Here is a 12793-nt window from a genome sequence, read left to right on the forward strand (position 1 = left end):
GGTTCATCACCCATCACAATGCATTGCTTAAGCTGAGCTCACATTTCCAAGATCTTCCCCTAAATTCATTTGCAAGAAACTTTTAAATAAGTATACGTGGCTGCAGAGCTGCAATTCATGCCAGAATAAAACAGAATCGATAGTTAATTCCAGTATCCAGAAACACAAAAAATAGCACATAGAGACTAGTTTTTGTAACGGAGACATTTTTCCAGTAGTAGACAGACTCAGGTCACTTGCACGTATTTAGCACCTGTCAAATGATAAGGGCTGTTGCTGGCTAGCAAAGCACACACGATCTCACCCTGGGCATGCCAAACCTTTCCATAGCTTTTATCATCTCTGCCACCAGATTTGCAATTCATTATTGCAGCATAAGCAGATCATAGGAAACCTTTTCAACACTAAAAACCCCACTCATGAAACTATGAAGTTCTCAAGTGGGACCTGACCTCACCAAGCACTGCTGTGGAGGAGAGTCCTGGGACACTCACTGACCTCAACCCTTCTGCCTAGGGGAGAGCACAGAGAGTACCAAACCCTTGCATGGTGGTTGCCCCCGTGGTTGCTCATGCACTGAGGGAGGAAGGGCAGTGCTGTGCCTTGCAGTGCCACAAGCAGACAACACTGGAAAGCAATCAATGGTGGAATAGGTTAGGCATGGTCAGTAGAGGACCACTGCCGTCAAGGATGGTCTATTATGGTAAAGATCTCTTGGTGTTACCACTGCATGTCTTGTGTGCTAGCTTTCCCCACAGTTTAAAAAAAACCCCAACATTCTCTAAAGACAAACTCACAACAACCAGTGACACCAGGTAACAAACTATGAGGTTCAAGTAGTGCAGGAAACTGTTTTTCACATTGATGGCTAGCCTTCAGTTCAGCTGCTACTGGGGCTGGAGAGGCTGGAAAAATGGTTGCTTGGAGAGAGTAGGAGGAAGAAGGGTCATAAGAAAAAAGCCCAGGGACCCATGGAAGGCTGAAGAACACACACACATAAAAAGAGAGCACGTTGTGTCCAAAGAAAGTTCAACAATTTTCCCAGCTCATGGGATTGTGGGAACTTTGCTTTTCCAGGGAATAACTATACTATTTTTAGCATTTTTATTATACAATTTGTCACGAGCTGTCTCAGGAGACTATCAACAATCGGTTTCAAGCAGCATCTGACCACAAACACTTCTCCACATGTGATTTAAAACATCTGGAGCAAAGGAGTCAGCTTTCAAAGCGTGCCAGCACTGCGCTGCCTCCCCACATTTCTTCTTCTTCCTTCCACCTTCACATCCATTGTCAGACTGTGTGGAGAAAGTGGGCTTGAGAAGCCAAGCGCCGAGGCCCTGACAACGTACCTGCACACTGTGTTCGCTGTAGGCGTGCGGGGACAGTGGACACGGCCTGCTTTGAAGAGAAGCATGGCCAGGGATTGCTGGTGGCACATTCCCCGCATCGCCGAGCTGCAGTGATTTATATGTCATGTCCCCCAAGGCCAGGAGGTGCAACCCTTGGCCTGGAGGCTGGCCAGCCTGAGGACTCAGGCCAACGTGTGCACACTGCATGTTGCATCCAGACCCGAAAAGGAGGCGTGTGCTTTGCTCCAGTCCTGCCATAGGCAGTACCTCTGTGTTTGGCACACGGATCTCTCCAGCAACCTGGGGAAACTTTTTCACCAGAGCTATCTGGTAGGTAAATTGTAAATTCACAAAGCACTTCCTTCAGCAAGCCTGAGGAGGGAATGGGAAGATATGTAAAAGGAATCCAGGCAAACAGCAGAGGAAATGACATTACGATCCCAGCTGGGAGCTCTGTTTGGTCTCTGTGCAGAAACCTGCCTGAGAACGGGGAGAGGCTCTGGCCCCCGTGGAGCCAGTGAGAATTTTATCATCAGCCAGAGGGGGGTGAAGGTTTCACACAGCCATTAATTTTGTGTTCATCTTTAATTTCTCTGACTAATCCACATGTATGTGGTGCAATTGTACAGCAGTCTGCATTCACACCACCTTCTGCCTTGCACATCTGGCTTCCCCACACGGCTTCCAAATGCTGTGCTCATTTGGAGGGATGCTGTGGTGCTACCCCCACTCCCCAACCAGATCCCATTGAAATCCTGGTTTGTAAAAATAACGTTGGCACCAGGGGAAAGAAAAATCTTGAACTGCACTTTGTAAAGAGCATGTGGCATTGCAGCTGGATCTGTATCTACTTCTAGTTCTCCTTTATATGTTTTCAAAGGACAGTTGGAAAAATTTGGGGACATTTGTCTGTCTTCAGTTAGAAAACTTCGCATTTTGACATACACTGTCTTTTTAGAGCGCTCATGAAGTCCCTGAAACCCGTTATGACCGCAGACAGCACAACTGCTATCCTAGCGCATGGTTTCGCATCACGCCTGTGCTGGATTCACAGCTCCCCACTCGCATTTTGACATACACTGTCTTTTAGGAGTGCTCATGAAGTCCCTGAAACCCATTATGACCACAGACAGCACAACTGCTATCCCAGTGCGTGGTTTCACATCACGCCTGTGCTGGATTCACAGCTCCCCATGGCCTCTGCCCCCGTCCAGCCCCATGGGGCCATGCAGGGCCCTGTGTCACCCCAGGGACCCCCTGTCACGGGGTGACTTCTCAGCCCATGAAGCACAGGGCCCCAGATCACCGCAGGGTCAGGGCAGCACGGCCGGAGACACGGGCAGGGGACATGGGCAGGAAGGACCAGACCACACCGCTGCCATGACAGGAAACATGCTGGTTCGGCTCAAGCTGAGACATGAAACCACAGCCTCAGTTTTACTTTTCCAGGCATCTTTAGGAAAGAAACTGCTATAAATACAGGTCTCATTCACAGTTGCCAGGATCCATTTTGTTTCTTTTTTTCAATACTGGGAACTTTCTTCATCTCTATTGGTAATCAGTTGACTCTAAAAAAATTAAAATGAAGAAATTTGTCCCTCTGTGTAAAATTACATTTTTTCACGAGGAAGACAACATATCATTAAAGCCACAGTGACCTTTATGTTACATATTAAGTGCAACAACCCAAAAAAAAGAAGAAAGAAAACCAACTGAATTAAGGCTTCCACAAGAGACCAGGCACTATCTCCAAGGAACAAAGTGTCCAAATGCCTTAGATAACGTGGAACTGCATCCAGTGGATGTGTCAGGCTGAAGCTGTTCACACACTGTACATATTTTCATTTCTTTGAAGTATGTATGTTCACGCACCCAGGCTGAGGACACCAAGAAGAACTTTCTAGGTGCCAGGATGAGAGCAACACTTCCTCAGTGCTATCCTGCCATGTTCTAGCAAACACATTTCCCACCGATTGAAGTTCTCATCAGTATCAAATGGAGCAACTACAAACTCCAAAAGCTGCATGCTGAACCTCACAAGCTATCTGTGAAGCACAAGTAAGACGCCTGCCATTTTGGCCAATACTCTGGTTTTTGAGCCTAGGTCTTCAAGATTGAAGAGGCAAAGCAGCTAAACCCTGAGGCAGGTGGCTGGGGTTTAGCAGTCACTAAACAAACTTCCCATGCCTTGCAGCTCAAGCAACTTTTCCAGATCCCTCTTACTCATACCTTGATTTGGTCTCCCTTCAGAAAGGATTTCCTGCTCCCTTTTACATCCCACCAGTTTCTAGAAATTACCCCCAAAGTGTGACAGAGCCCTAGCAGAAACAGGCAGGGAGGTCTCTGACAAAAGGGGGCTGTAGGATGTGCTGGGGCTATGCAAGAGAAGGGAACATCTGGCAATACAAGGAGAAAGCAACACCAAGAGAAGCCTCTAAATAACACCACAGACCAGGATTAGCACAGTCAAAATCATCTCCAGTGCTGTAACACAAAAATAGATCAAATCTACAACAGGCTTTGCTCCAGCCTGGCTGGAGGAAGACATGGGCCCCCACCCATGGCAGCCCGGGATCTGGCAGTTGGGGATGACAATCCTCTCTTTGGAAAGGGTTTCCCCTCCCGCTTTGTACAGAAGAGCCTGAAGATGCGACTGAAACTTGAAGCATGGATCTGGCTCAAACTTCCTCTTTCTTTTCCAGTTTGTTCTTTCGTTTGCTTGTTTTACCCTAAGAAGTCCTACCTCCACCTCAGCAGAAGGGAGAAAGCCACCTGGGTAGAATCAAAACCCACATGCCAGGAGCATGCAGTGCTCAGGAGCTGAGCACGTGTGGGGCATCACATGATGTCAATACAGCAATGCTTTCTAAATATAGCTGTCAAGTAAAGGACGGTCAGGGAAAACATCTTTGTGCCAGTAATGGGTTGACTCTGAGCTAGAAACAGTCATAGCCTTATGTTGCAGTGAGTTTGCTCTTGGTTTAAAACAAATGCCTTTTTCCTATAGCAGAAATAGCTGAAATCTTTTATTCTTTATTTTTTGCATTATCCCCAAAACAGCTAATGAAAACTCATGACCCCACCACCACAAGGCCACAATCACCATCTAGTAATAAGAAGTCTGGGATGCAATCAACATTGAGGATCCTCCACTGCGAGCTCATCCACAATTTCTGGACTTTATTATTAAAAATTAAATGTTAATCAATAGTTTACAGTGATTTTGACCACACAGCATTGATTTGAACACCTTCAATTGGAGTCCTTCTGGTTAAACTTAAGCCAAGGTCTCTTTTCCATAGCTATAGCAGCATAGGGGCAAGTAAAAGTGCACATAAGTGTATTCACAGCTATTTAATGCTCCTTTGCATTTGAATATAAATGAGATCACTACTTTTGTTACCACAGTTACCTATTTCTTACTCTGACTGATTCCTTTTTTCAGGCTACAAGAAGCATGTGCAGAAACCTTAAAGGCTGCATGCCGTGAATCAAGCCAGCAGGGACTTCATCACAACATCGCTTCAAGTGGATTTCTCTTCTAACAGGAAGAGACAGAGCACATAGCAACAGCAGCTTTTCATGTTTCAGGCTTCAGCGTTGCTTTTTGTCAGAGTTTCGTGAAACACTGGTGATACTGTGATACAGACAGCAAGTTAACTCAAAAGTGAACAAAGCATCTTTCATTTAAAACAGCTCTTGATTAGAAGGGAAATAAAACATTTCCTGTATGTTCAGCTGAAACCAAGGTGCTAAGATGCAGTGGTTGATAATGGAATAACCTAAAAGAACACATTGCTGCTTTACCCTGCAGAGATACGCTTCTCTGTCACTGCAGAGAATGTCGGAGGCAGGAGGAAATCAGAATGTGATGAGAGCCAGATTGGGAAATGGCACCCAGCATCTCTGAGACCACCCAGCATCAAGATACTGGTGGAGAATGAATTTGTGATGTCCAGAAGCAACATTGCTAAGCCAAGGAAAAATCACCATTCGTGGCAAAAAGCATCATCTCCCACCTTCAGACAACAGCTTAAGAGGCGTTCGGTGTTTCAGAGGGTGAAGGTGAGACCAGGCAGTAAAGTCCTGGGCGTCCAGGCAAGGACTCCTGCAGCAGAATTCCCTGCAGACCCCCAGCACTTTGCCATGTTTCCAGGGAAGAAGATTCCCTAGCCAGAGGAATATTTCATTCTTATCTTTTCTCTAATAATTAAAGACCATAAACAGTAGAATGTTATACAGAAAAGAGATACTCACCTTGGGTTAAGAGCAAGGTGCAGCCTTGGAAATCATCTGAATTATTAAGAAGAAATACTCAGATTCTTCTAATTTTCTTTCATTCATGCATAAAGTCTTTCGTGCTTCATACTTCAAAATTTTGCCTAGTTACTTCACAAGTAGATGTCAATGTCTTAAAAGCTTAGGATGAAGGAGAGAGGGAATCTGTTTCTAAAAATCTTTTAGGACTCAATTTCATCAACTGATCATAATCAAAGTGAACTGCAATGGCCTCAAACTGTCCTAACTCATTTTAAGTTAAAGCCTGAATACTCAACTCATCCATGTGTGCAAGAGAACAGGAGCAGAACTGGTTCTAGCTGATAACTAGATTAAGTTGATATTCCTCTCCCAGTACCAATCCCTTAAACAGCACCAGTTTACCACAGACAAATACATCCTAACATGAAATAGTGATCTGGTCCCTTAAAAACAACAAATCTGTCGGAGCACTTTTTTCCTCTTTGCATTCCAACTAATTTTTTGAGACTGGCCAAGGCAAATCTGCCCCAACCTATGTAAATACATTTTTAGAAGAATTATTAACAGCAACTGTAAATTCACCACAATCCTCCATCCTCTATGCACTCTGCCCCAAAAGTGCTGAAAAACCAGGAGATTCAGTGCTGCTGAATAAGCGAGCACTGCTGTCAGTGTTATCCTGCAAGAAAGGACGTGGTTTTTCCGTGCAGTGTATATATAGTGCGTGCTTGAAGCAGTGGCTGCTCGTACGTATGATGCTTCAGCAGAAGTAAGTGTTGCTTTGCCAATGGACTCCGGCAACGAAGTTTTCTTTCATACACTAAACTTCCCTTTACCTACATCTCTAGGAGGAAACATTCCAGTGAGTCATAAAATAGAAAGTCTCACTGTAACTGGGACCGACATGTGAAGGCTCTTCTCTCTGAGGGAGGATGCCACTGCCTGAATTAAGTCTCCTGAAACAACTTAACAGGTCACATAATTTCAGGCAGACAGGTCTGTAGCGCAAATTAGCAAATACTGTGCTGGAATGGCTACAAGATCGCACTGCATGCCAACAACCTTTAGTTAACGTTTAACTGGAAGGTCATGGGACAGTGATGTAACATGTAATTATTTCAAACTACATGATTAAAAGCAGTATCCAGAGAATTTTGGGTAAGATATCTTGGTAAAGAATTGTCCCCTGCACTCACAGTCAAATGCCTGCATATTTTCCATCCAAATAAGGATGGAAGCTAGATAGGAGGAAAGCCAGAACTCCTCTGTTAGTCATGCTAGAGATCACTTAAAATTCACACTTGTCTGTATTGTTTTAAGTTGGCAGCATCCCCATGAAACACTTCCAGTTGTCTTTGAAACTTGTGTTTTTTGGGAAGGTCTAATGTCCAAAGAAGCATAGACAAGCACATCTCCCTTCTGCCCATCATTGTCACACTACAGTGCAATCATTTAAAATAACCATGACCATTTCCTGTGGAATATGGAAAATATTTTTGCTCAAGATTAAGGCTCTAAAAGCTTAAGAATTAATGGTGAAAGTTATGCTAACTGGGGAAAATGATCTCATTTCATATTAAAAATCTTGAATTAGTTCTTCAACTTTTTCCCCAGAACTCTCATTCTGGCAACAAAAACAAACCTCGTCTAAAACTGAAGCAGCTTTTTCCAATTTTACATTTTCATTTATTTCTTCCACAATTTTTATGATGAACGAAAAAATATATATTTGAATCAGAATAAAACTGTTAAGGAATAAAAAAAATAAAAATATCACAGGACGAACCACATGGCATATGACAGGTTTGGGGCTCTCAGCTATTTTTTTTTAAATCAAGTTAATCTGGCTATTAATACTGGTTTTTAAGGAATCCATCCAACACCTAACATAGGAAAGCTGTGTTCGCAGACTTTTCAGAGAAAACAGTGTTCACAAAAGTACTTGTGCTGAAGAACTGCACTGGAAAAGGTTACTGTGAATCACTGAGAAAGACACGCTGCCTCAAAGAATTACATACAAAATAAAAATTTACCATGTCTCCAAGTCACATACCAATGTTGTGTATATTTAACCTAAAACCAGTCACCTGCACTTTTTAGATTTGATGGCAGTAAGGAAGATACAGATATAGAGAAAGGATAGGTCTAGGAACAGAATTTTATTTGATTCTGGAAAGTATCATGCAACAAATCTCATTTTTTTAATGATCTTGCCCAGCTTTCAGATGACAAATTAAAATTTACAAGTAAAAGTATGCATAAGGTTAGCACCATAGGAAGAATAGTCTTCTCTTTACAACTCCATTTGATAGCAGGTTATAAAAGAAAACAGAGGAAAAGAAAAAAAAAAAATCCAACTAGCTGACCTTGCATTTTTATTTTCAACATCCTAGATACTTAAATCTAAACATCAAGATACTGTGACTCATCTAGCATATCTAAATAATTCATGTTCAGCAAAACTTGCTCTGTACATTAAGAAATATGTGTCAAATGGTAACTATCACAAAGTACTAGCTAGAATGCAAGGTAAAAATTGTAAAGGTACAGAAAAAGAAATGAAACAACAGAAATCAAAGTGATGAATTTTGCCCCATTTCCAGTCTTATGCTAGTGTAGCGATCATGACTTGCTGCAAAAAATCAAAAAAATAAGAGAGATGTGTACTGGGTCTGCCTGGGATAGGTCAAATATCCTAATATTATCCTATAATACCGTAATTTCATGGGCCAAATATCCAGGCGCACTTAATCTTGTCTTTCCCTTTTCCTACCTGCAAGCTACTACAGGATTACATTAGACTTCAAATGTTTATTTTCCTGCTTTTGTATTCATTTTAAAAATTTACCCCTTGTGGTTTTTATTGTAAGGTTTTCAAGATACTGAACAGTTTCATAAACCCTCCAATCTTTACCAAGCAGCAACTCTAATACAGGATTTAGGAGTTTTAAATACCATGTTATTACGTGCTGTCTTCTTAAGGCAACGGGAATAATTACTTTGAAGTATCCTAATTTTGCATTATAAATTGATACTGCGATTTCCTTTGTAAGCATCTCTAAGTACAATACATGTAAAATTATTTAAATTTTACTAAAATATTAACCTGACCCAATTATTAAAAGAAGGGTTCAAACTAAGATCAATAAGGAAGAGGCAACTTTTGGTCATCACTTGGAAAACATGTCTTTTGATTACTCCCACCTTTCAAGGTCACGTACATGGACTTTTAACAGCAACACTAAGCAACCAGGTTAAACAATTTTTTCTTTTTTTGTATCCAGATCATAGCAAAATCATTTACTTTAATCCCAAAGCAAAACATGGTATAACCCAAAACAGTGGGGTTTTTTTTTCAGACTGATAACCATTAGCACTAGAATATCTCTTGCAGTAAATACCATTTTAACAGAGAGCCAACGTCAACACTGAACTACCCAGAGGAGCCTTCACAACCATGAGCACTACATAACTTTACCACCAGGAGAGTAATGAGACTCTGAACTTTTCTTTATCTTTCCTTTATTTATGCTTGGACTTCCAGCACTGCACATCAGATACCCAGGGTCTTAATCTGTCCTATATCAGATAGACTGCAAAAATTCAATGCTTTTTCAACTGTCCTTGCATCAACAAATCAAACAGTCACATCCAACAAACCCTTCACTTGAGTAGTTACTTCTATCCAAAAATGCATCTCTTCTCTTCAGGATTTCAACTAATGCTTCTGGCTTATAAAAGATTAAGTGCAATCAGCTACACTGAAAGTTTATAATGCAGCTCTTGATTGTATTTTCTGTGCACGCATTTACATCAGGCACACAAGTTATATAAAATAGTTTGGAGTACAAAAATAGGGTTATAACATAGGAGTACCAAAACAGCACAGAATTAGAACAGTTTTATTACTGTAATACCAATTTATATACAGACCCCCAAATTAAGGATTTTTTAATTCTAAGTATTCTTCCCAAATTGACAACTGTAGTGTACACTCTAAAAAACTGCAAATTAACAACACAAATCTATTTTAAACCCTACATTGTCTATGCAGTCTGCACCAATCCTCTCTTGCACACAAAAATGCATTATAAATAATTTTTCACAAAATGTCATGTATGTTTTATTGCACATTGTACATGCCAATATCTAAAAGAAAGGCTCAAACCCTTCACTTGATAACTGTTTAAATACCTAGCAGTTACTTGTGTTATGAATACTATTGCATTTTTCAGGCTCTAATCTTAACTGATAATTTAAAAGATAAAAAAGCAGAAGAGAAAATATGCCTTGAACTGTATAGCTTCTGTGAAAGAAACAAGCTTCTTTAATTTTACTGATTTCTACTGTAGAAAGTAATTAAAAACATCTGACCTAATTAAAAATTCTGTTTCAAAATTTCTGTATTTTTTACTACAAAATTATGCGTATAGCCGCTTGTATAGTCTTATATTCCTTCTGTTTTGCAGAATTAGATGTTCCTGTGCTGTATTGACTAAAAGATCAAGTTACATAGCTCCTAGTGTTACCTACAGGAGTTAGTGTGACCATCTCCATTCTGCAGGTCTCCCCAGTGGTGGCAAGCAAGGAGCCCATCAGAACACCAGAACACGTCAGTATAAAAAGACACTGGGCACAAGTGGCCATCAGGCATCAAGGCCATGAGTTCCTGTCAAGCAGATCTCTAGACTAAGGAATATGAGTAATTTATCATTCATGTGTGGGTTTACGGTATGCTGTACTAAAATATGACTGCTAAACAAAGAGAATGATTCATGTATGACAGATACATGCCAGCTGGTAAAAATGCTTCACTGGGTAAAGTCTGCATTTTGAGGGTTAAAATTCTGGCACGAACAAAAAGATTAAAAAGTCGATTGATCAAATGTTTTGCCAAGGGCTTCTTAAGCTATTAGCCATCAACAGCTCCAGAAAGGGATAAAACCAGCAAAACCAAACAACTAAAATTGCACTATTACAAAGAAACAAGTCCATGAAAGGGAGAGTCACCAGCTGCAGTTAAGGGACAGCCACTTCAAGAAGCCGATTGTTTTTTCGCTTGCAAGTTGGGATGTTGCCATTTTTCTGGCTGCCTTGTATGAACTTCACGCACACTTTGTCTTGTCTGAACTGGACCAGAAACCTAGGAGGGGGAATAAGATAAATTTTAGTTTAAGGTGGGAAAAAAAACACATGACGAGCAGAAGTCTCTTCTGATTAGTTCCGAGGCCTGTATTAATAATAAGAGTTGAAGAATAAAAAAAACCTATGGGTTATGGTATGGCTTGGGTCGCCTTCAAGTGGTAATTCTTAATCACTGCCTTTTGCCTGTAACTCTGGACTTTTTACAATAGTTAGTTTGCTATTCCTTTAGAAAGCAGAATTTCTAATGTACCAGAACTGCAGCAAAGACTATTTCCAACTGCTTCGCCATTGTCCAAAGGGACTTTTCTGTTTTCATGGAAGGAAGCTAAATACTCCTATAGCAACATCAGGAGCGCTGCTCTTCTGGTTTACGCTTAATTTAGTATATCTGGTATTTTAGCAGCTCTCTTATTTCTAATCCTTACTTAGCTTTTACAGCCCCCTGCTCAGCAACTGGGAAAATTCACTTCCTTCTCAGCCACCTCCAAATTTAGATATTTCCTACAGTCCAGGATAAACTAATCTGGATTTGACTCTTCACTTTTTACCGGAAGAGAAATTTCATTGAATGTGGAGAATTGCTTTAAAAACCCAACAGGCTCCTGTGGAGCCTCAAACTTCTCACTGATCAGGATAGCAAGATTAAAAGCAATAAACAGGGCAGCACTGCCTTTTGGCTTACATGCAGCTGTTGCTGACCTAAAAAGTCCTTTGTAATACAGCAGATTTTCCCTTTTAGCATCCTTAAAAAGTCCTCCAGCAGAGGCCAAAAACTTCAAAGAATTTGTCCTCCAGCCGGAAACCACAAATCAAGCTGACGGCAGAGCTCAGGGGAGGAAGTGGCCTCCGTTGCGCCGAGCTGCCCTTTGGTCCTGCTTTCCTGCTGCACAGCCCAGACGCTCAAAGATTAACTTGTTCGGTGCTCCCAGCCATGGAAGCATCTGGAAAACGTGAGCAGGTCTTGATGACTTGCCACTAACACTGCATTTTCCTAGACCCATTATTCCAACATTATATATATATATATATATATGTATGTATATGGCATGTCTGTAACTAGACATACCCCTGCAGCAACAGCATTTTTGCTTATATAAGCTCTCTTCCCAAAAAGTAGTGTAACATAGTCAAAGTAAGGCCACATTTTCTCCTCAATTCCTAGTTGTGCTTGTGTCTAAACTCTAGCAGGGAGAAGAGAGCGCTGCTTTACCATCAACAGAGATGGAACTGCTTGAAAAGAAGCAAACAACTGAAAATCATTTAGTCTGGATAAACTCAATAGCAGTACACACTAGAATGTTTTTAATCTGCAAGACAAGGAATAAAATCACATCCCAAAATGCAAGACTCCCAGAAAGCAGACTGTTTTCCAGACCTAAGGCAGGCTGTCCAGACTAGTGCAATGCATGCTTAAACTTTGCTTTAGTAGTTTATTCCCTTGTAGCCATCATTAAACTAGAAACCTACTGGGGACAGCCACAATCTTTTAGAGGCTAAAACATACACCCTTGAGCAAATTAAATCACATATGGTAACAGAACAAAGGAAAATGGCAGAAGGGATTTTCAATGAAAGAGCAAAAGTAGCCTTTAAATAAACCCTCAAATCTTAACAGATAAAAACAGTACTTGCCATCATGACTCTAGAATACAAGCAGTGCTGTGCAGCCAGATAAAAGGTTCAATTTTTGCCTACAGAAATTTTATTTCGCTATTGTTGAAGGTTTCCAATTTTTCTTCTTTATCCAAAATGAATAAACCCACCAAATCAACAATACTGAAATCAGGGGGCACGTCACACAACAAACTGAGTGCATAACAATGGTGGGCTATGTGAGGGACTCTTACTCAGCAGGCCTCAGGAGTTCACACACACACAAACATTTTTATTCCATGGCTATAAACACTGCAAGTGCAGTCCTTACTTAAGGCCAAAATATGAAACTGCACCAAGCAGAAAGAAATATTACTTTGAGATGTAAGCTTTTTAACAACTCAAAAACCCGAAACAACAATAGGTGGTTCAAACACCATCAG

General features: G+C 41.0%; 1 protein-coding gene across 1 annotated transcript in view; it reads right to left on the reverse strand.

Moving 5' to 3' along the window:
* Window positions 1–10089: 10089 nt before the first annotated feature.
* MYO1B (myosin IB) overlaps window positions 10090–12793 on the reverse strand; it is a gene marked incomplete at its 5' end in the record, with an annotated part of 57432 nt that continues 54728 nt past the window's right edge. The window contains one exon of the mRNA XM_010176931.2: window positions 10090–10755. Coding sequence (XP_010175233.1) covers window positions 10632–10755 — 124 coding nt within the window. The remainder of the gene's footprint in view (window positions 10756–12793) is intronic.

This window comes from Antrostomus carolinensis, unplaced genomic scaffold (genome assembly GCF_000700745.2).
Source record: "Antrostomus carolinensis isolate BGI_N321 unplaced genomic scaffold, ASM70074v2 scaffold23181, whole genome shotgun sequence".
NCBI classification, from domain to species: Eukaryota; Metazoa; Chordata; class Aves; order Caprimulgiformes; family Caprimulgidae; genus Antrostomus; species Antrostomus carolinensis.